Source organism: Pyrus communis, chromosome 15 (genome assembly GCF_041283825.1).
Source record: "Pyrus communis isolate YQ-2024b chromosome 15, ASM4128382v1, whole genome shotgun sequence".
NCBI classification, from domain to species: Eukaryota; Viridiplantae; Streptophyta; class Magnoliopsida; order Rosales; family Rosaceae; genus Pyrus; species Pyrus communis.
Genome location: NC_142579.1, coordinates 42291940 through 42314496, shown reverse-complemented (window position 1 = coordinate 42314496; position 22557 = coordinate 42291940). Strand labels below are relative to the sequence as shown.

The 22557-nt window shown below is 37.8% G+C and overlaps 2 protein-coding genes and 1 pseudogene across 7 annotated transcripts; 1 reads left to right on the top strand and 2 right to left on the bottom strand.

The window, feature by feature from the left end:
* Positions 1 to 4285: 4285 nt before the first annotated feature.
* LOC137744143 (aldehyde oxidase GLOX1 pseudogene) lies at positions 4286 to 6264 on the bottom strand (annotated as a pseudogene). Its single transcript, XR_015957165.1, has one exon. The product of XR_015957165.1 is annotated as an aldehyde oxidase GLOX1 pseudogene (transcript).
* Positions 6265 to 8715: 2451 nt separating this feature from the next.
* On the bottom strand, positions 8716 to 13102 carry LOC137744148 (protein DECREASED SIZE EXCLUSION LIMIT 1). Of its 5 annotated transcripts, XM_068484027.2 has the most exons (15): positions 12969 to 13102; positions 12704 to 12858; positions 12557 to 12619; positions 12394 to 12453; positions 12235 to 12291; positions 11898 to 12109; positions 11651 to 11709; positions 11473 to 11566; positions 11253 to 11319; positions 10607 to 10689; positions 10415 to 10506; positions 9919 to 10025; positions 9736 to 9799; positions 9387 to 9494; positions 8716 to 9221 (listed from the first exon to the last, which is right to left on the bottom strand). In XM_068484027.2, the coding sequence occupies exons 2-14, from the start codon at positions 12811 to 12813 to the stop codon at positions 9396 to 9398; spliced, it is 1167 nt and encodes a 388-aa protein (XP_068340128.1). In that variant the 5' UTR covers positions 12814 to 12858; positions 12969 to 13102; the 3' UTR covers positions 8716 to 9221; positions 9387 to 9395. The 5 variants fall into 5 exon arrangements, with proteins under 5 accessions (XP_068340128.1, XP_088542886.1, XP_068340121.1 ...); XM_088686760.1 differs by lacking the exon at positions 12235 to 12291; XM_068484020.2 differs by lacking the exon at positions 8716 to 9221 and having other exon boundaries at positions 9301 to 9494.
* Positions 13103 to 14370: 1268 nt separating this feature from the next.
* On the top strand, positions 14371 to 22326 carry LOC137734793 (lysine-specific histone demethylase 1 homolog 3). Its single transcript, XM_088685442.1, has 8 exons — positions 14371 to 16414; positions 16880 to 17021; positions 17180 to 19456; positions 19605 to 19698; positions 19817 to 20310; positions 20420 to 21136; positions 21293 to 21367; positions 21692 to 22326. The coding sequence occupies exons 1-8, from the start codon at positions 14946 to 14948 to the stop codon at positions 21755 to 21757; spliced, it is 5334 nt and encodes a 1777-aa protein (XP_088541568.1). The 5' UTR covers positions 14371 to 14945; the 3' UTR covers positions 21758 to 22326.
* The last annotated feature ends 231 nt before the right edge of the window (positions 22327 to 22557 follow it).

The following is a 22557-nucleotide window of genomic DNA, read 5'->3' as shown; positions in this document are numbered from 1 at the left end:
TCTTCATTTTCTGGACATTTGGTCTGTATTAATTGTAAAATCTTGCAACCTAATAATAATGCAAAGGTTGTCTAGTACATGTATGGCTGAGGGAGTTGACAAGGTGACAGCAATATATATTATATTCCAGTAACTAAATATAAAGCTAGGTCAAACCTCCCTGCGATCAAAGCTTTGTCGTCTTATATATTCTCATAATTTTTATTCTTATTTTTAGTTAGGTCAATCTTATAATTATGATACCAAAGACTTATATTATCGATACAGGATGCTAAGACATATTGATAAAATTTAAGAAAAAGGGTCTGGCACCGATGTTAATTGTTTCCAACTTAATCACATGAAGTTTCAAGAGATGTGAGGTTTTATTTTAAAAGACCACGCTGTAATTAGAAATAAAATCATTTGTATGTAAATCGTAATTTGTTTTGTCAAATCTCCAATGTGAAATTTTCAATACGCATCCTCACGTAGGACCATATTTTTACTAGGACACACGTAAAGAGAAGTTCCGCATCAAGGAAGGAAAGACAAGCACGTGAATACCATGCACTTGGAACAAACCAAGTAATAGGGTCCAAAAAGAATACATACAGTATTCAATTCCAAACAAAACTCACTGTCATACCAGACAGAAAAAGAATATCACAGCAACTTGTGTACTTCATTGATACATTGTAAATATATACAACGAGTTCTCTTGTACAATAAGAAATTCTATAATATAGGAATGGAATCAAGTATCAATACAATTTCAATTGCATGTAAAACTAATACATATTGAATTTCTAACATATACCCATATCATCTAAGTTATTTCTGACAGAAAAGGCCATTCCTGTATTCACTAATATTTCACTTTAACAAATACCTTAACATCCAAGCAAAAGCTTTGAATATATAGACGTGCAAAGAAAGAGGCTTTGGGCATAAACGGCCAGCCATAATCGAATCCTATCTAAGTAAAGAGGCTTTTGGCTTTAATATACATGTACTTTGTCCTAATAATAATATATCGATGGGTCGATGTCTCTCTTCCTATGGACTGCACATGTTGTAAATATTAAACAAGAGAAATCGCAATAATGCATAGCATATAATTGCTGCCGACAATGCCGATCTAAGTTTTTTTTTGTATAGCTTGGGGCCGGCAGCTCCTGTTCCTAAAGCCAAATACCGAAGTACGAGCCCTATGTCCTGTTCTGTAAATTTATTTTAGTTTGAAGTCATGCAGCTGTAACTTGAGTCTTAAAACAGTATGATTAAGTAGCAAATGGTGCGGTTTTGATCTCTACCGGTCATTTTCTTTTAATATTTAACAATTTAACTTATTAACATTGTAAAAAAAAATATTGAGTACAGACTAATTTACTTGATCAATCGCATGCCTTGAATGTATGGATCATCGATATTATATTTTATATTTAGCATCAGGTTATGATTCTGAACTAATTATATGATTAAAGAAAGAAAGCGATTATCTTGTTTTCTTCTTCTCAATTTTGTAGAGATTTGTGTGCATAACTATTTCTTGCACTCAAACATAAATTTTTTTTAAGCTTCAATTCATAATAAAATAATACTCAATATAAACTTTTTTAAGCTTCATATCATAATTATCTAGTATTGGGTATTTTTTGACAAATTCTCAGATCCATTTTCCAACATTTTTATAGAGAAACGAATATGACAGTAAATGAAATATATACGTATTATATTAATTCATTAGAAAAACATGACAAAGTCAAATCATTATCCATTAATCCTTTACTGTTATTAGATGAGATATTCCTTAGTTTATTTTGATGATTTTATATGCATATATACGGTTGAGGAAGATCAATCAGAATGTCTTTGATACGGTTGGTCACGCACATACATTCTTCCAATAAGTTTATAATGCACTTCATTTCGACCTGGCTAGTTTTAACATTATCATCTCAAATGGTCGGCACGTCTCAGATTGAGACTCTCAGTAGTATTCAATATATATCCACCATGAGTATTCGTATGTATCGTGTGTGTGTGTGTGTGTGTGTGTGTGTGTGTGTGTGCTGTAGCTTTGTAACATTCTGTGTGTGAAAATTCTTAGTACCTTTATTTTCTGTTTTGGTCGAAGAATATTCTCAATTAGTTCGAGAGCATCGTGAAAGTTTCCTCGCTTATTATATCTGGAATTTAAATTAAGCTCTTAATTCATGAATCTGAAGAATGATTAGGCAGCCATGAGTGCTTGCAAGTAGACAGAACCACCAAACTGTACTAGACTACTAGTCGGACCTTTGATGCAAGGAGACAAAGCCATTGCTGTTGGAGAGACAAAAATATAATGGAAGCAATAGTATTTGAGGAAGGACTTAGAAAATTAAACGCTTTTAAAATGATCTAGCTTAATTATCTAGCTAGTTCCAGTATTGATGTACCAATCAATATATTGTTGGTCTTCTCACTCTTTTGTTTAGCCTAATCAATACCTACAAAGACTTTCTTGACAAGAATTGGCAATGCGAATTTGTATTTACTGAGAGAAGAGAACAAAGTTTTGTTTTCATGCTTTTGAGAATATGCTTTTGATAGAGCAGCGAATAAAGCTTAATTATCCAGGAATGTTAAATACTGTTTAGTGTTTTGGTTTGTTGAGTTTAGTCCAACCCCTCAAACCGAAAACAAAATTAAAGATATTGATGTAAACAAAACGTTTCCAACATATAATTTAGACTTGGATTTTTTTACCACTTTGATAACCAGGACCATAGACATATCCAGTCTTCTCAAGCTGATCAGCTAGTTTCATCGTTTTCAAAGTATAAAATATTATTGTATTCTACACGACGTTGAAGTTTATAATAATAAATTATTAGTTTCTATTATTGAAATTAAGTCAATAAGATTATTGTATCTTCCCCTTTTGTTTGGTTCACTTTGCTTTTGGTCAGAAGAATATAGGTCAGTAATTAAGAAGAAGGATTAGAAGGATTAACTAGAATTAGTTAGGTAGGCGCTCTATTTCCACAACCCACAAGCCACAAGCAACAAGGTTCAACTTGATGAAGTAATTAACGTTAATTAATTACTGGAGACGATTGGCAGATTCCAATCGTGTTTGAATTTTGCATCCAATATGCATGACTTGTTCTTATGGAGTTTCTCCGAGTGGGTTTTCCAAAAGGCGTTTTAAGACTGTTAATTCAAATATTTGGCAACGACACATAAGCAATTTGTGACTCTGTACTTTCTCTCTTTAAAGTTCAAAAGAAACTTGAGGTTCAAAGAAAACGCGGAGCACGTATGATCGTTGGATTTTACACGTAGGATATCCTGTTCTAAGCATATGAAATCATGAAGAAAGTTGAGATTACACTATAAAACGAATTGGTAATATGAGAAATATTTCAACCTCTTATAAGCCTTTGCATGATTTAGTCCTTCACTGTTACGAGACTTTGTCCTCACATTCTCGCATTCAAAGCATTGCTTGTTTGTTATAGGAGTTCCGAAATCTAAATAGTTTTTGTACCAAAAAGAAACGATATTGCACATGATAAGAAACTGAAAAAACTTGACGGCACCATTGTATCCATTAGGCCTTGGCTTCTTCTCTTTATGTTCAAGTAAAGGGAGCCATTACTATGCATGACTCAAGTCGCACGTACGATAAATTATTGTATATAAACACTTTCTATCTTAAATATCATATAGCGACAAAATGGAAACCTGTTAGTTCAATTTCAACATCCGAGAAATGCCTCTAATATTGTCCAGAGGCGGGAGTTGTAAAACATCTAGTGCTACAAACTTTCAAACTCTTATCTAAGTTATCATGTAATGATACAAACTATACAGCAGAAAAAAAAATACAAAAGAAAATTAAAAGTACAACTTGCAAATACCAAAAAGTGTGCAAGTAATATATGAATATACACTAGCTATTGCCTGTAAGTGCATTATTTCTTGATGACAATTATAAGAGTTTTGTTAAGGTGTTATTTTCAAAAAAGCCTTATTATTATTTTTTTTTCAATTGCAGCTAATATGCTCACTTAGGAGTTTTAAATGATAAATTGACTTCTCGGAGAAGTTTTGACACAAGGCCAATTGGAGGAGAATGCTAAGAGGCTGAGGATATTGTGCTCAAATTTCAATTTTATATAGAGTCAAACATTCCAGTTTTGCAAGATAAACATGCGGAAGTTGATTGAATTTTCGTTAGAATTGTGCAGCTGTGTAAGAATGAAGATTTGAAGACTTTCTTAATTTTTCCAAGTGATGCCAGCGTACACTTTAGTGTCAAAAGTTCAATTTTATTCATCAGTTCACATATAAAACTTTACAATTCCGGAAGAAAAAATAAAGAAGACAAAATACGAAAGAAAATTGAAAGTACAACTTGCAAATTGTGATCGAAATTACATGTGACAAGTTAGCCTCTTAGCTAGCTTGATCTCTGGGTACATGAAGATTTTTTTTATTTTTTATCAACTTGATAATCAATCATGTTTCTCTTTTTGGAAATGAAATGAAATAAAACTGAAGCGGAGGAAGCAACTCTACACACTGTAAAATGTACCTCCACGTTTCTCAGTAAATTTGAACAAAGATGCCCTCGCTTGGAATTTGTTGATGAACCACATACAAAATGTAATATCCGGAAGGCGCAAGATTTCCTGAAGGCGGCGTTGTCACTTGAGCTTGATACGTTGTTGGCCCTACCTGCTGTACGTTCTCTGCACCAAGAACCAGCAGCCTTTGATTCATGGAGAATGAATGTGTGCTAAAAGGCGGCGCCACCATTGTCACGGACACTGAATTCATTGCTAGCGTGCCCGTAAGCGAGAACTGAATGGTCAATTTTATTCCGTAACGAATTTTGGCTTGGTTTAGGGGTGTGAGGATTGTAGGACGCAAATCTGCGTACTTAGCGTCGAGATACTCAGGGCTAAATGCCTCCAATCTGAATTCTGTTGGGAAAATCACATTACTGCCAAACTGGTATTTATCATGGGGGTTACTACCTCCGACGACCACTCTACCATCGCGTACTAATAAAGCTGAGGAATGATACATTCGCGGTATGGTGGTGGGGTTTTGCTGTTCGAACCGTGACCCGACTGCATTGTCAGGTCGGTACACAACTGGATTGAGAACTGGATTACGCCCGATTTCCCATCCCGCTACCCCAGACGATGCACCATTGATGAGTAAAACAGTGCTGTCTGGAAGCAATATCATGTCACCCATGACTCTGGCTTGGGGCATGGTTTCAACAATCCACTGTGGATTAGGGTCCGTTATTTTGATCCGAGCGCATGTGTTTAGAGCTTCCACAAAAATACCCTTATTTGCCTGGGCAAAAGACCCTTTTGGAGCTCCACCGCAAACCAAAACCTCAGCCTCAACAGATGGAGCCGTCAAGTTTTTTAACGGGAGCAACACGGCTGAACCCGAGCTAGGGTAACACCTCGGGTCACCACCCGGTATTTGTGGATAGGTTTTAACCACGACGTTCTTCATGTAATCCAACAAAATAGCTCGATTGTTGGCGAAAATAAATAAGTTGCCATCAGGGTTGAGAAAAACAAAAGGGTAGAGATTGTTTTCTTCGCCGGGGTCATTGGTCTGCGAAAGGAACGGCAAGCTGTAGGCATTGCTTGTAGACTCGGTCTTGGGATAAAACTCGTAGTTGAACTGCTTCGTGCCGCCAATGATAATCTGGCGTCCATCGGGCAGAACGTGATTGGTGGCGTACCACCGGCGAACGGCCAATCCGTCTACAATCTCCGTCCAATCACAACCCGTGCAAGGCTGGAAAACTCTAACGCGGCGTTCTCCGCTATTGAAGCCTCCACTTTGGATTAAGTTTCCGTTGGGGGCCATGGAGCCGGAGGAGCACCAGACGTCAGATAAGACCGTGAGGGGGCGGAAGCCTTTTGTCTGGACGACGAACTCGGCAGAGTGGGCGGTGCAGTCGTTGTTGACGCAATTACCGTTGGGCAAGGACAAGTTGGATTTGCCGAAGTCGGTGCGGTCGAACAGGACAATGCGGTCATTTTTGAAGAGTTGCATGTGCATGGCGGAAACACCAATAGTTGCCAACAGTTGCCAATTGCCACCGGCAGCGTGGGTTGTCCGAGAGAACCCATGAAATATTATTAACAACAGAAATGAAAGAAAGAGACTAGCAATTGGCTTCATTCTTTCTTTCCTTTTTGGATTTTGCTTGCTTAATTTGTGCTTTAGCTGTGCTTAATTAGCTAGCTCTGTGGTTCTGTCTGTCTCAAGTCTCGACCTGGACCTCCTTAAATACTAGGGTTTCGAGCTACCCACATGTTAATTTCGTCCTAATTAAATAACTAAATGAATATACATATTTATATTTTATATGTATACCTGAACGACATTAGATTATTTTCATGAAAATTGTTAGTGAATTGGATGCGGCCTATTGATCGTGCATGGAACTAACTAATAAATATGGGAGTACTCCTCTAATCAACAAGTTTATATTTCATTAATTAGCACTATATTGAGTGGTAATTTGGCATGTGTCATTAGCATTATAATTTAATACAATATATCTTATTTATGAATAAGTAAGATACATTAATTAAATTCGACTCTCACGATAATAACAAATTTGATTCTTAAATTATAACTTTCCGATTGTACAGATTGGTCATAATCCCTGCCCAATTTTACTACATAGAGGAACGAAATTAATCAACGCGCATATATAATTATAGTAGATATAAATCATTTGGTTATATCCATTGCATTTCTTTTAAGTTCCTTGACATTTGGTCTATATTAATTGTAAAATCTTTCAACATAATTATATTGCAAGGTTCCAATTCATCTATGGTTGAGGTAGTTAACAGGACTTGGTTGACATCTATATGTTACATTGCATTAATCTAACGCCCTATTTTGGTCAAACCTAGCTCCCCAACCATGCATGAAGACTTCGAGGTTCTATCCTAGATGTTTCAATGTAATTAGGTATTGTACCATGTATTATAAGTTGTAATTTGGTTTCTCAAATTATCGATGCGGGATTCTCTGTCTGAATTATTTCTCCCAACATGATGACTTGACTTGAATCAAACAAACTGAAGATAGATTATGAGAGTATTACTTGTTAATATTATAACCGTTGATTTGTTTGATACATATGATTGCATGGTTTTCAAATTTTGTGTTAGAATAGATTAATTCAGTTAGAATCATGTGAACAAGTCAAGTCATGATCTCTTTTCTATATTTGTTATTAAATGAGATATTCTTTCGTGTACTTGGATAATTATGTATACGGTTGATGGGGCTCAAACAGAATGTCTTTGATACGGTTTGGTTTAGACAGATGCATTCTTCACTAAATTTATAATGTATTTTTCTATATTTGTTATCAAATGGTCGGGCAGTGGAAAATAGAAAAATACAGCACGTCTTGTTATTCTACATATACACCATGCGTATTCATATATGTATTTTATATATCGTTGACATTCCTTAATTAGTTAAAGCTTCCTCACATTTACTCGTCCTTTTGGTCAACATTTACCTATTTTTGTTGTTTGCCAATCATATCTTCTTCTTTGTGTTTGTAGTTTTCGAAAGTGCTAAAAATCTGTTTAGGAGTTGCTTACAGAGAAGAGCTAATTAAAACCGGTTTCTGAAAACTTCTAATGATTATGATACTTACAGAAAAACTTAAAGTGCTAATGAATTGTAAAAACACTTGAATTCTAATACGAACTTTTAACGGTTTTTACTCGTAAAAACACTTTTGAATCGCTCATGAATATTAAGTTAAGTGCTTAATTAGTTTTTATTTAAACAAACTGAAATGAGCCCTAACATATAATTAAAGGAAAACTAATAAAAATGACTTGAAAACTTTGAGTTTTAACGATAAAGACAAAATAAAGGGTAAAGTAAATAATATCAAAATTGACTTTTTAGTGTAAAAAAATAGTTTTTCATTAACGTGAATAGTACCGGAAGCTTTTCGTTCAAGTTTCCAATAATTAATGAAATGTGTACGTCAACCAAACAATTTAATTAAACGGCAGATTATCCATTCAAATTAAATTAAGCTCTTAATTCATGAACCTGCAAAAGGAATGTTTAGCAGCCATCCGTGCTGCTTGCTAACCACCAAAATATGCGAGTCAAATCTTTCATATATATTCATGAACCTATAAGCACCAGATGCCATAACCACCCATGCATTTTGCTTTACCAGCAGGAGACCAAAACCAAACCAAACCATTGCTGTTGGAGGGGCCAAAAATATATAATGCAATTAGAAATATTTTTCTGGTGAAAGATAGAGGACCAGAAAAAACCCTAAAAGGTTTGTGGCATGCATGATCATTAAACTTATATATTTCTCAGCATTGCATGGTAACCATGACGACCATAGACCTTCAATCCTCTCACATCTCAACTTATACTGTACATATTGTTTCAATGTTATAAAATAATTTTTCATGATTGTATAAATAAAATTCAACCTAACGGATGATTTGACGCAAAATCGAGCATAGGAACATTGTAGATTTTATACAACCAACTTCACTCATGGGATAAGGCTTGAATGTTGTTGTTGCATAAAAGTAAAAGTCAGCGTTAATTCGTATTGTTTATTGTAAAATCAAGTAATGGTGCTATTTAATTGAACATGTAAAATGACACTTTCTAATATTAACATTGACATGACAAACACAAACGTGTAAGTTTTATATCTCGTAAGAGTTTAATCCGTTATCTACATTATATCTTCTCCAATTTAACCATATTTACTATCTTCTTCAAAACATGTCATCTAATTAGGTATAACTTAATTAGCACAATTTAACATCACTCCAATACGCAATTTTCTTGCCAAAACTGAGTGGAATGAGTTTTTTTAGGCAAATCATCTGTTCGTGTAGGATGTCACTAATAAGCAACTAAACCAGCCAGCCTGCTTAATGAATGGCTCTTGGGATGCAGGTCATGCTTCGAGCGAAGGAAATGAGGTTGGTCTTAAATTTTCGGGTGCCTTGTAGAAGACTCACTCGTTAGGGACCTCGAACCACATTGTTTTCGTATCCTAAAAAGAGACACCACATGGTTCAGATTGCACGAGCTCAGACAGTATGAGGCCATCAAGTTCGAATGGACGACTCATGTCGGACGCTAAATCTGTTCAGAATAAATTGAACGACGGGAGCAGCCACCTAAAGTGATAAAGAAGTCCAAAATTTCGACTTAAATAAGGTACCCAAAGGAAGCAAACGAAAACAACACAAGCAGAAAGAACACATTTGTAACAATACTGATTACTAATGATTTTCTGTTAAATTAGAGGGAATTTTACCCCATGACCATAGTACAATACAAACCGTATCGTTTTAAGTTCGAGGAGGATAGAGTTCCCATAGAGCCACCGTTGTGTCTTCTGAAGCAGATGCCATTAGCTTACAATCAGCTGAATAAGAAACGGCATTACACTGCAATAAAAGATAAATCCGCATAATCAGGCCCTCGCTAGTGAGAAAAACACCCAAGCCAGATGGAGTGGTGGTTTCAGAGAAACAAAACAGGTGACCAAACAGACCACGGACCCATCAAGTAATCGACAATATTTTCTTTTTTTGTAACACCAGAGCTCGAATTAGAGAAATAACTGCAAAATCCCGAAAATGAGAATCTTTGTGTATCTAATTTCTTGTGTTACTAGGAACATCATACCGTTGCATGGTGATACTTCAATATTGCCAAAGCATTTCCTTTACGATAGTTATATACCCTCACTCTGGCATCAAGATGTAAAGTGAACAAGGGGCAAAGAGAAAAGACGTAAGAATGCAGATCCGCTATGAATGAATTACAAGATATACTTCAAATCTCAAAATGAAAGTTCTGTTCCCAAACCTGTGGTCCCAGCCAGCAGTTGCAAAAATTTTACCATCAGGTCGAATGGAAGTGCTTGAAATTCCAGGTCGTTCCAAAATAATTTCTTTCTTGATCACACACGTACCCTGGGTTGGACAGCACAACATTAAGGCAAAAGAGATGAAGTATGACTTGAATTTCAATTAGAGTAAACAAGCAATAGGCACAAAATCAGAGCATGTATATTTGACTTGGTTGCCTTCTGTAGCTAGTCAGCTACTTTCGCAGCCAATTCTTTGTATATTGGAAATCTTTCAGCTTACACATTAACTGCAATTAAGTATGTTTTAAAAACCTCACAATAATATGGTGAACAATACTCTCATGTTTACATGAACATACAGACCGCAGCTAAAGATTTTTTTATGAAAGGGTAACATTTTCATTGATAAACACCTGGGAAACAACTCTAAGGTTCAGAGGTAGGAGCTGTAAAACATCTAGTCCTACAAACTTACAGACATGACTAAGTTACCATTGAAGGATCCAAACCATACAGCACAACTTTCTCATCTGCAGCTCCTGAGATACCACCATTGCATGACCCATCCACGCATAGACTTAGAACTGCAGATAAAGATGCATGAGGAACATGGCTTATTTCAAAAGGCAAAATGAGAAAGAGTAATACAAATGCATGGGGTTCTTTGGATTCTAGGTCGCTCACCTGGTTCTGAATGAAACCTGACAGAGGTCATTGGAACCCCCGGATTTCTAATATCCCACCAAAGCATGGAACCATCCTCATAACTGTACCATGTAGAACAAAGAAACAAAATAAAAAATCAATATGGGTGCACGCTCACATTGTATAAACAACCTTTAAGACCTGTTATATACACATCTCGATTCAGTACCCCATAAGTTAGAAAGGGAAGGATAACTCATGTATGATACACACATCTCATTCTCACATTGTGCATCAACTCACAAACCGGGTTATCAAATGCTTCTGACCGAATGAACTACATACACCCTGAAGAGATTTAAGATTCCTACAGACAACTAGTCAAGAAACTCATGACATATGATTTCTGACCAACCCTTCATAAGCACATTGGTTTGAAAGAAGATGAGGAAAAAGCACAGTGGTTTGAAAGAAGATGAGGAAAAACAAATTTGAGCGATCTTCATAGAGTCTGACAACAGACACACAGAACAAACAAAAGAGATTCTACTGCGAGTAGATGAAGATTATGAAGTCAAACATCATTAAAACCAGAGACACACGGATGAGCTACATTTCTATCAAAATTTTGATCAGGTACTCGGGCTTCATAAAACATAGAAAATGAGAAGTGAAAAGAATATACCCAACCAAGACATTTAGGAATCCCTGTGATTCAGATGGTGAGAATGCTTGAATAGCCATGCACATTCCTGCCAAGAACCAAAGGCTATATGTCAAAAGTAGATGAAACCAACACGGAAGGATGAACAGAAAAGTGATAGCCCAAAACCATCTGGTATAAACTGAAACACAATCAAACCCGGACACTAGTAAGCAAAATGTTGAATGAATTAGAAAGGGACCTCTCTCCTTGGAAGAAATACCCGGGGAACCACCAAAGCAGCTTTGAGGAAGCCGTGCAAACCTTTCTGCAGTATTTAGATCCCAAATCTCAACCTTTGCAAACCACATGAAGGTAGTGAGTAATCGGGGCTTCAAAAATGAAAATCAAACTAGACATACTCAAGGTTAGATACAAACCTCAGAAGTCTGCTCCCCTGCTACAGCGACATATTTAGATAATTCATCTTGAGTATTTTCTGTTTTAAAAAACTGTCTATCAACATTCTTGTTTCTGAACTATAACAGAGCAATAAAGAGAAAACAAATTGAAAATACAGTACTAACAGATATATCTAAAGTCTAAGCCTTCATCTCCTGCGAGAAAGTAGCTAAAGTGCACAGAAAACACTCCTGACCGGAATATCAGTTTCAAATTTAAATAAACCTTCAAAGGCGCTGGGATGCTCAGGCAGATTCCCTTCAACGTTGTCTCTACTATCATCTAGAGTATCTTCATCAGTGGTCCCCCTAACCCTTATGTCCTCTCCATCATGAAACCTAACCCCGTCCACTCGTGTAGAACAAGATTGAGGCCTCTTCACCAAGGAAAGTTTACAAAAGTGGTAAGAGTTTGTCTTGATTGTAACAGACGGAGTCCTACCAAGGCGATATCAAGGTTCAAAAGTAATGAGGCACATGCCATGATCAAAAATAACAAATGAAGCAGTGTACAATGGAAACCGAATAACTATAGGCTACAATTATGGGAATTAGCTAAGAACCTGGGCAGACCTCCACCTTCAATATCCCAACATTTAACCGTCCCATCCCTGCCCTGGCTACACCAACATTTTCAAATTCAATTCTACTACTAATACAGAAAGTGTGTGTGTGTGTAGCCAATAAACAAATAAAAGTAGAAAAAATGAAAAGAAAATCACCTGATAACTCTGTTGGCAGTACAAGCAACAGAAGCAATACCATGTGCTGCATTATGCACCCTGAAAAGTTGCAAATAAATTTTTACTTTTCATTCCAAAAACAAAAAAAAGATATGAACTTTATAATCATAAAAATAAAATGGAAAATTGGTATTAAAATTACCCAGCTGATGATACAGTCCGATGCTGGATAGTATCCCAAATCCTCAGCTCGCCATCCGATGAACTAGAACAAAAAAAAAGCACCAAAATTTTAATTTTTGAGAAATGATAACAAAAGGGTAGGTTGCATAAGTGTACTGAATCGTACCCGGTGAACAGGAGTGGTTGGGAAGGATGAAAAGAGAGGTCCATGACGGAGGCGCGGTGGCCCCTCAGAACTGCCACTGGGTCCGGCAGCCGTCTCTGCTTGCTGCTCATCGGAACTGCTTTCCCGAGTCCGGCGCTCGGTGGAGAAGCTGACTGCTGAGGAGTGAAAACGAGGACCATGAATTTTCAAACACCAATTCAATTGAATTTTCAAACCAAATTAAACACCTTCATAAATTTGAAATTATCCCAATATATAAGCATACCTGTAAACTTGGGTTGGGCAGCGCCAGTCGTGCTCTGTTCTACCGAAGGAAGAAGAGGAACGCACCAGAAGTTGGAATTTTCTGTAGTATGAACGACAAATCATAGCTTGCTGTTTGTGGGCTTTTTACTATTATTAGAAGATGGGCCGTCCTGTTCCCCATGAGAGCATCCGACTGGTCCGGCTCGTGTCCACTTCTAATTTTATAGGTTACTTATAAATGAATTGTTATTAGCATTTCAAAAGTTTCATTCTACATTCCAAATTTTCTATATTAGGAAAAAAATATATAAGGAGTGTAGAATGAAACTTTTGAAATGTCAATAACACTTTCCTACTTATAATGTTGAAACGAATATATCCAAATTTATGCGAAGTTTTGAACTCCTTTAAAATTTTTATTGAATACCAGTGAATTTTTATGAATTCAATTAAAATTTTGATGAAATACGACCCCTTATATAACAAGTAAGAAAATAAATAGTTTAGGGGCTACTGCTCACGTAGTCGATTCTTTACTGGGTATTTAGATAGTTTTGTAACCACTTTCGTTTTTTGGGTTAACAATTCTGTAATCACTTATTAGGTGCATTGACTTGTGAAGTTATAGAATCTTTTCATTTTCCAATTTAAGCAAGAGAATATAAATTCTTTTTTCTAACAAAAATTTAGAAAGAGATTAGTTGCTCTCGCCATCAACGTCATGACATATATAAATTCATTTTCACAATCAAGAATCTAACCCAATCTTTTAAATGGTATTTGAATTCACCTCAACATTTATATGAAAATATATCTTTTACAAGGCTAGAAATACACGACTAATATCAATTAAAAGTTTGGCAGTATAAAAATGCATGTTATGAAATATTTGAATTATGATGAAGTATTTTGTACTATTGAGGGAGCTTCACGTATCAAAACATGAGAGGCCAACATGAGCGTTTAACAGATTTTGAATCTCTTAGCTCATGAATCAACAATTAATTTTGAGTTGGATGATCTCGTTGTGATATTATATTAAAGCTAAGTTATTCACGTAGCAGGACCTAATGTTTTAATTAGAGTTAGATTATTTATGTGTTAATCTAACATATTTAAGGATTTCATGTGCTCTCATATTACCAAATACTCACAAATAGACAATTGATGTTAACGTTATTAAACTATAAAAGATACTTGTATAGTGTGTTTTTCCCTTCCAAAATGGCAATTAGATTACTAAATAATTATTATTTAGAAAAGAATCATAATGAAGTCGTGCCATCCGTAGTTGTCTGCTCCCACAGACACTCTCATTTCTCTCGTACAAATCTTGTCGGGCAAAAAATCCCTCCCCAATACGTTCCCATTTTTATTTTCCTTTTCTTTTTATTTCCACCCCGTTTAATTTCTCCCGCGGCGCACTTTATACAGCAGACCTTCCCAATTTTCCTACGCGACGCTAACGTGCGCACTTCACTCCCTTCGACGAATCCATTAACGCCACCGCGGTAGAGCTCCGCCGCACACAGGTCTGACCTCCGCCACCCCGCTCTTATCCTCTCATTAGGGCTTAGTAACTGGATGAAAAACCCTAGGTAGATTTTATATTTTTTTTAATTCCTTTTTTTTTTCTTTTTTCTTTCTGTATTTTCAATGGTAGAATTTCTCGATTGAGGACTTAAGAGTAGAGGGAGGCCATTGGCAGAGGGCGGAGAGGAGCTTACTCGTTGGCAGAAGCTTATCGAGGATTTGAATTTTGCAAGTTTTAGAATTGTGAATGTTTGTGATTGTCTGCGATTTGATGGGTGTTCGGATTTCTAGGTGTGGTTTCAATTTATGATGATTGTAGCTGAATTGCTCAAGGGCGGGGTGCATGTGAATCATGAGCTTTAATTTTTTGACAATAGAGAAGTGGAAGGTGATGATTGGTTTCCCTGATTTGGGCACTGAAGCTGGATTAGGGTTATGAAAGACTCCGTTTTCGTAAAAAGATATGGTTGACAAAATGGATGGGGAGGAGAAGAAGTCCGGCCTTAAGATAAGATCGAAGTTTGTCAAGGCGAATATGGTTGACTCTGAGGATGATGAGCCAATTGGGTCACTTTTGAAGTTGAAGAGGCAGAGAAACCTTAAGAAGGTTAAGGGTGGCGGCGAAAGGGGCAAGATGGTTGACGATGAAGAAGAGGATTTGGGGGGCCTGGATGATACTTTGGCAAGTTTGAGGAAGAAGTTGAAGGGTCCCAAGAAAGATTATGGGACTGGAACTATGAGGGGAAGGAGTTTTGCTTTGGATGATGTACAGTCTGTGGATCGGTCCTCTAATGGGCATGTGGACGACGGGGGTTTGGATGGAAAATCGGTGTCAAGGGTTTTAGAGAAAGATCCTGTTATGGGTGATGATGGATCTGATGTGACTATCAATATAGAGGTAGAAAACAAGCTTAATGGAAAGGGAAAGAGACCCAAGATTTCAGGGTCTCTGGGATTTGGGGAAGGTTCTAATTGCCTTTTGGATCATCATCCGGAAGATTCATTATCAGCATTTTCCCGGAAGTCACAATCTGGTTTGATTATGAATTCTCGTGCCTCTTCAAGTCCTAAAGAGAAGAGTGGTTCTAAGGTTATGGAGGATGGGTTGAACACCATGCCTTTGGCTTGTTCAAATCCATTGGATTCCTCTGATCAGTGTAAGGAAGATGAAAGTCAAAGTTTTGATGACAGAGCCTCTAACCGTCACAGGGAAAATCAAGAGACATTCGATGATAAAAAGCATAAAAGGCCCTACAAAGTCATTTCAGAAGATCGAGTTCCTCTCTACTCACATTCAGGATTTGATTCCAAATTGATTAACAATGAAGCCATAGTGGATCCTTCTGGTTCAAATTTTCAAGAGGGACCATGCAACTCAGATGAAGTTAATGATGGAGGCAAAAAACATTTGACGCAGCAAATGCAAACTTTTGAGGATGGATTGAAGAACTGCTCTATGGGAGGTAATTGTAATGGTCTAATTTCTTACACTAAGAATCCTGGCCTTGCTTCTGGTCCTTTGCGTGAGGAAAATGATGTTCTAAATCATGATCATCTTATCACTAGTGAAGAGGCTGATGAAAATGAGAGTTTCCCAGAAGACACAGCATCTCTTCCAGATGTTGAAAACAAAAACACTAAGCTATCAGCTGTCCAGCGTGTGGGGCGCATTGTTAGAAAGCGTAGGCATGGAGACATGGCTTATGAGGGGGATGCTGATTGGGAGGTATTGATAAATGATCAAAGTTTGGATAGTGACAATTTGAGAGTGAAGTTTGATTCCTCTTCAAGTATCGGTACAGAATCTGAAAGTGGTGAGGCTGCAGCAGTGTCTGCTGGTCTTAAAGCTCATGCAATTGGTCCTGTTGAGAAGATCAAATTCAAGGAGATCTTGAAGCGCAGAGGTGGGGTTCAGGACTATTTGGGATGCAGGTTAGTAGTTAATTCTGAAACCTGCATATAATAGGGGTTTCTTGTACAAATCGCAATCTTTCAGAAATTTGTACTTGATACTAATTATAGCTGTTACTTTATCCATTTTACTTGACAATTCTTACTAATTATTCAAATGTTTTGGTTTTCTGTCACATCCTACTAATGCTAAGTTCTGTTTGGAGGGTCGAGTTGTCTTTTTAAATTTTGATGCCGCTTTACTTAAGTTGACATTAATAAAATTGATGGTATATTTATGTTTGTATTATTGGCATTTTGGTTTAGATTTTTTTTTCTCTTCTTTAAGTGGTTGTGTCCAAGTTTTGAGGTGTGGTCTTCTCTTCTTTTGAATGAAAATATCATATCAATTTTTCAATGTAGTTCAAATGTTTTTTTCTTCTGGTTTAATTGTTTTGCCTGATAAGCTCTACCTTGTTTAGTTAATCACTGCTTGGTGCAATACAGGAATCAGATCCTTGCTCTGTGGAATAAAGATGTTAGTCGAATTTTGCCTCTCGCTGACTGTGGGGTAACATGTACTGCTTGTGCGGATGAACCACCTCGTGCTTCCCTAATTAGGGATATTTATACATTCCTCGATCTCAGTGTAAGTCTATAAAGCCTTTTATGGATTTTTATATGTGCCAGTTCAATATTGATCAATCTTCTTCTTCTTTTCCTAGTGTGTTTTCATTCTTGCATTTCCTAGGGGAGGATTGCATTATTAGTTTGTCTCATCTTTCCAATGTATGAAAACTTGGACAGGGCTATATAAATATTGGAATTGCTCGTGAGAAGGATAAAGCAGAATCTGGTCCCAAGCATGACTATAAAATTCTGAGAGAAAAAAATTTTGAGGAAATTTTTGGGGTTTCAGTTGCTGATTCAGAGGATGGAGTTTCCTTTATCACAGGCCAGGTTAAGAGTTCTAAAACTAAAATTGATGCGAAGAGTGGTGTCATAATTAAAAGTGACAACTTGACTCAGGAAGTCACAAAAGACAACGGGCTTGTAACCACAGCGGCATTGGAATTGTCCAATACAAAAAACCATGCTGAGTGTGAGGCTGATCACCCGGAAAACACCAGTGTTGATGCAAGGTTACAAAGTAAATTGGACAGTATGGATGTTTCAAGTAGTGATCCAGTTAGTGAGACATTGGGTGATGGAGGCATCCCTCTTGAAACTCCAGAGTTAAAGAATGTATCACACAGTACTCAGTGTGCATCACAAGATCATGCAGTGAGGAATAATAATCCGCAATGCTGTCTGGAAGTGAAAAAGAAGATCATTGTCATAGGTGCTGGTCCTGCTGGATTAACTGCTGCACGCCACTTGCAACGTCAGGGCTTTTCAGTCACTATATTGGAAGCTAGGAGTAGGATAGGGGGCCGTGTTTATACAGACAGGTCATCTCTATCAGTTCCTGTGGATCTTGGTGCTAGCATTATAACTGGTGTTGAGGCTGATTGGGCGACTGAAAGACGACCAGACCCCTCCTCTTTGGTTTGTGCACAGCTGGGCCTTGAGTTGACTGTCTTAAACAGTGATTGCCCTCTTTATGACATTGCAACAGGTGAAAAGGTTCCTGCAGATCTGGATGAAGCATTGGAAGCAGAGTTCAACAGCCTTCTTGATGACATGGTATTGCTTGTTGCACAGGAGGGAGAACAGACAAGAATGTCTCTCGATAAAGGTTTGGAACATGCCCTCAAGAGGCGTCGTATGGCAAAAACAGCGACCAGTGTTGAAGAAAAAGAACTGTATGGTTTAATGGATGGTTTCATTGATGCCAAAAAAAATATTGATAGAGCTGAGAAAAGTTGTCAAAAGCTAGAGCTTTTGAGCCCTCTTGAGAGGAGGGTCATGGATTGGCATTTTGCCAATTTGGAATATGGTTGTGCTGCTCCGCTGAAGGAGGTATCTCTCCCCAACTGGAACCAGGATGATGTTTATGGTGGCTTTGGAGGAGCTCACTGCATGATTAAAGGGGGTTACAGCACTGTTGTTGAGTCTCTTGGAGAAGGACTTCAAATTCACTTGAATCATGTAGTCACTGATATTTCATATGGCACCAAAGACACTGAATTGAACACTAACCGGTGTAACAAAGTCAAGGTTTCCACATCTAATGGCAGCGATTTTTCAGGAGATGCAATTTTGATTACAGTGCCTCTTGGGTGCTTAAAAGCAGAAACCATCAAATTTTCCCCACCATTGCCCCACTGGAAACGTTCTTCCATTCTGCGGCTTGGGTTTGGAGTTCTTAATAAGGTAGTTTTGGAATTTCCAGATGTCTTTTGGGATGATTCTGTGGATTATTTTGGAGCAACTGCTGAGGAAACAGAACTGAGGGGCCAGTGCTTTATGTTCTGGAATGTCAAGAAAACCGTCGGGGCGCCTGTTCTCATAGCCTTAGTGGTTGGTAAGGCAGCCATAGATGGGCAAAATATGAGCTCTTCTGAACATGTTAACCATGCGATAGTGGTTCTTCGTAAATTGTTTGGAGAGGCTTCAGTACCTGATCCTGTTGCATCCGTTGTGACAGATTGGGGTAAGGATCCTTTCAGCTACGGTGCCTACTCATATGTTGCTGTTGGAGCTTCGGGGGAAGATTATGATATACTAGGGAGACCTGTTGAGAACTGCCTATTTTTTGCTGGTGAAGCTACCTGCAAGGAGCATCCTGACACTGTTGGTGGTGCGATGATGAGTGGCCTTCGGGAGGCAGTGCGTATAATTGACATACTGACTACTGGAAATGATTACACAGCAGAAGCAGACGCCATTGCAGGTGTTCAGAGACAATCAGATTCTGAAAGGGCTGAAGTTAGAGACATAACAAGGAGACTTGATGCAGTTGAACTTTCAGATGTCCTTTACACGAACAAGGAGGCCCTACTCCAGGACATGTTCTTTAATGCAAAGACTACCAAAGGAAGGTTGCATCTGGCCAAAGAGTTATTGAGTCTTCCTGTTGAAACCTTGAAGTCCTTTGCTGGCACCAAAGAAGGGCTGACTACTCTCAACTCGTGGATACTGGTAATTCTGCATCCATATTTATCATCATTCAATCAAATATGAATTCACAATATGTTGACTCACACATATTTTGTTGTTTATAGCATCCAATGTTTGCTTTCTTGGAGATTTTGTATTTCTGAGGGTATAAATTTCCTTGCTACAACAGGACTCGATGGGGAAGGCTGGGACTCAACTCTTGCGGCATTGTGTTCGGCTCCTTGTGCTTGTTTCAACAGACCTACTGGCTGTGCGCTTGTCTGGTATTGTCTCCTTATTTCTCGATCTTTATCTACTGGCTTTCCTATGTGCATTAATGGGTATCATAATCATTAGAATGTATTTCTTCAAAATTAGTTAATCTCTTGTTTGTTGGTGCAGGCATTGGGAAAACTGTACGAGAAAAAGTTTGTGTACATACAAGCCGTGATATACGTGCCATAGCAAGTCAGCTGGTTAACGTGTGGCTTGAAGTTTTCCGCAAGGAAAAAGCTTCCAATGGTGCGTTGAAGTTGTCAAGGCAAGCAACTGCTGCAGATGCATTGAGGAGAAAACCAATTAGAGATCCATCTTCTGGTAAGCCGCCTCTACACACATTTCATGGTGGTTCAGAGCACAAAGGAAGCTTACAGGATTCAGCATCGACCGCAAGCCATTTGCCTTTGAATGCAAATGGTAAGAAAGTGAATGGCAAAACCATTAAGGGTGAAACAGAAAATTCCTCAAAATCGGAGATTAATTCGTCAAGGCTTCGAGGTTCAACTGGCAGACCACATTCTGAGCTAAAGGAGAATGACGTTGCTGTGACAGAAGCAGAACGAGCTGCCATTGCTGCTGCTGAAGCAGCCCGTGCAGCAGCACTTGCAGCTGCCGAGGTTTGTTTCCCTTGATTCTACTCAATTTAGTGTGATATAGTACTGCCTACCCCCTTCCTATTTGTGCCATTGTGTTCTACAGGAATTTAGTTATCGTTGTTCATTGTAGGCATATGCATCTTCAGAAGCCAAGAGTGGTACTCTGCTTCAGCTTCCCAAGATTCCCTCATTTCATAAGTTTGCTCGACGGGAGCAGTACCCTCAAATGGATGAGTATGATTTTAGGAAGAAGTGGTCAGGTGGTGTTTTGGGTAGACAAGATTGTAGATCAGAAATAGACTCAAGAAACTGCAAAGTTAGGGACTGGTCTGTTGATTTCTCTGCCGCTTGCGTCAATATTGATAGTTCAAGAATGTCAGTCGATAACCTCTCCCAGCGGAGCAATCCAAATGAGACTGGTAGTCAAACAAATTTCAGAGAGCACTCAGGAGAGAGTGCTGCTGTCGACAGCAGTCTTTATACAAGAGCATGGGTTGATACAGCTGGTAGTGCTGGGATAAAGGATTATCATGCCATTGAGATGTGGCAATCTCAAGCAGCTGCAGCAGACCCTGATTTCTTCCATCCAGAACCGTATATACATGACGAGGAAGATTCAAATACGACTTCAAGAAAACACAGCTGGAAGCATGAAGGACCTGTGAATGAGGGCTCTGTTTCCCAAGTTACCGTGAACAAGGAGTCGTTAAAAAATCATCATCGAGGAGCAGATAATATTAAGCAGGCGGTTGTCGATTATGTGGCATCATTGCTTATGCCTCTTTATAAAGCTAAAAAGATAGATAGAGAGGGATACAAGTCAATCATGAAGAAAAGTGCTACCAAAGTTAGTCATTTTTCATTTTTCCTTCCTGTCATACTAAACAGAAAATATACCAATGTTTCCAGTCAAATTTTGTTGCAATTTTGTTGAACTCAGTTTTGCAACTATTCTTATTGTTTTTATTTACAGTCTTAAATTTTTGGGGAATTCAATTTTCAGGTCATGGAGCTCGCCACAGACTCAGAAAAAGCCATGGCTGTTTATGAGTTTCTTGATTTCAAGCGCAGGAACAAGGTATTCTTCCATTTTTTTTGTTATAATAAGTCATATTTGTCTTTCCATGCTTACTTTAATGAGTTTTTTTTTGAGTCATTAAAGTGATTTCCTGGCTGATTTTTGAAATATTTTCCAACGGCTTTCTTCACCTGACGAGCAAAGAGAATACAAAATTGTTGGCAACTTGAAATTTTTGTACATGCTATCCTGAAAGTTTTTTTACTGTACATCAATTTGCGCCAGGAAATGAACAGAAGTTTTTTCATTAAGAAATATAATATATGCTGCAGTGACATTAGTTTCTTCTTACCAAGTTCCTTTTCAATGATTTAAAAACTGCAGATCCGTGCTTTTGTGGATAAATTGATTGAGAGGCACATGGCAGCAAAGCCCACGGTGAAATCTTGATGGTCTCTTGGGTTAATTGACCTGTGTTTGTGCATGACTTCTGTACGGTACATGCAGAAGTACATGCAGAAGTCTGTTGTTCCCGGATGAATTTACAGCGTAAGCTGGAAGTGGTGGCGCACAGATAGAATCAAATTAGATCTTAATGAAACTGCCAACAAACACTTTTGTAATTTGGAAGGAGCAATGGAAGAAAGGCATGGGGTTTGTTGCCTGTCAATCCGGGCATCTTGGAAGGCAATTATCGTTGGTCAGTGCAACAGGGATAACCATTTTGGATACAAATCTAAGTTAACGAATTTGCTCAAGGCAGGTTGCTGTGTCCATTTCAGTTACATGCATCAACTTGGTATGGAGATGATAGTAGATTGCATTTAGAAGTTGGCTTGTCGTCCATCAAGGATGTATTTCTAGGGCTGAAAAATTAAGACCCTATTTTTCATTCAGGGATCCTCAACGAGGACAAACTAATTCCTGACTTTTTTTCTTTTTATCATTTTTCCAATGTGTACAGAGTAGGATTGTGTTAGCTCGACAAGAATACAGAACATTTTTCCATGGTGGCCAAAGTACTTTAATATGTTATGGTTACGCTTTTGGTTTTACAGAATCACTAACTTCACATTTGCTCACCATTAAATTGAATGAAGGAGTTGCATATTTCTCTATTAGAAGACACTGAGGGATGAAATATCTGCTTTCTGAACTTTTTTCCTCTCTGATTATTTGCCTTGGGTCGGGAGGCTTTTCTATTCATGTATGATGTATGCGTTAATAGTTTCAACTTCTTGTTCCAGCTT

Coding starts and splice junctions, on each gene's coding strand:
- LOC137744148 (XM_068484027.2), bottom strand. CDS start 12,813: ATGAGCAGCAAGCAGAGACGGCTGCCGGACCCAGTGGCAGTTCTGAGG. Junction 12,292..12,393: donor ACTGCCAACAGAGTTATCAG/GTGATTTTCTTT, acceptor ATGTTGGTGTAG/CCAGGGCAGGGATGGGACGG. Junction 12,110..12,234: donor GAAGGTGGAGGTCTGCCCAG/GTTCTTAGCTAA, acceptor TCGCCTTGGTAG/GACTCCGTCTGTTACAATCA.
- LOC137734793 (XM_088685442.1), top strand. CDS start 14,946: ATGGTTGACAAAATGGATGGGGAGGAGAAGAAGTCCGGCCTTAAGATA. Junction 16,415..16,879: donor CAGGACTATTTGGGATGCAG/GTTAGTAGTTAA, acceptor GGTGCAATACAG/GAATCAGATCCTTGCTCTGT. Junction 19,699..19,816: donor ACTGGCTGTGCGCTTGTCTG/GTATTGTCTCCT, acceptor TTGTTGGTGCAG/GCATTGGGAAAACTGTACGA.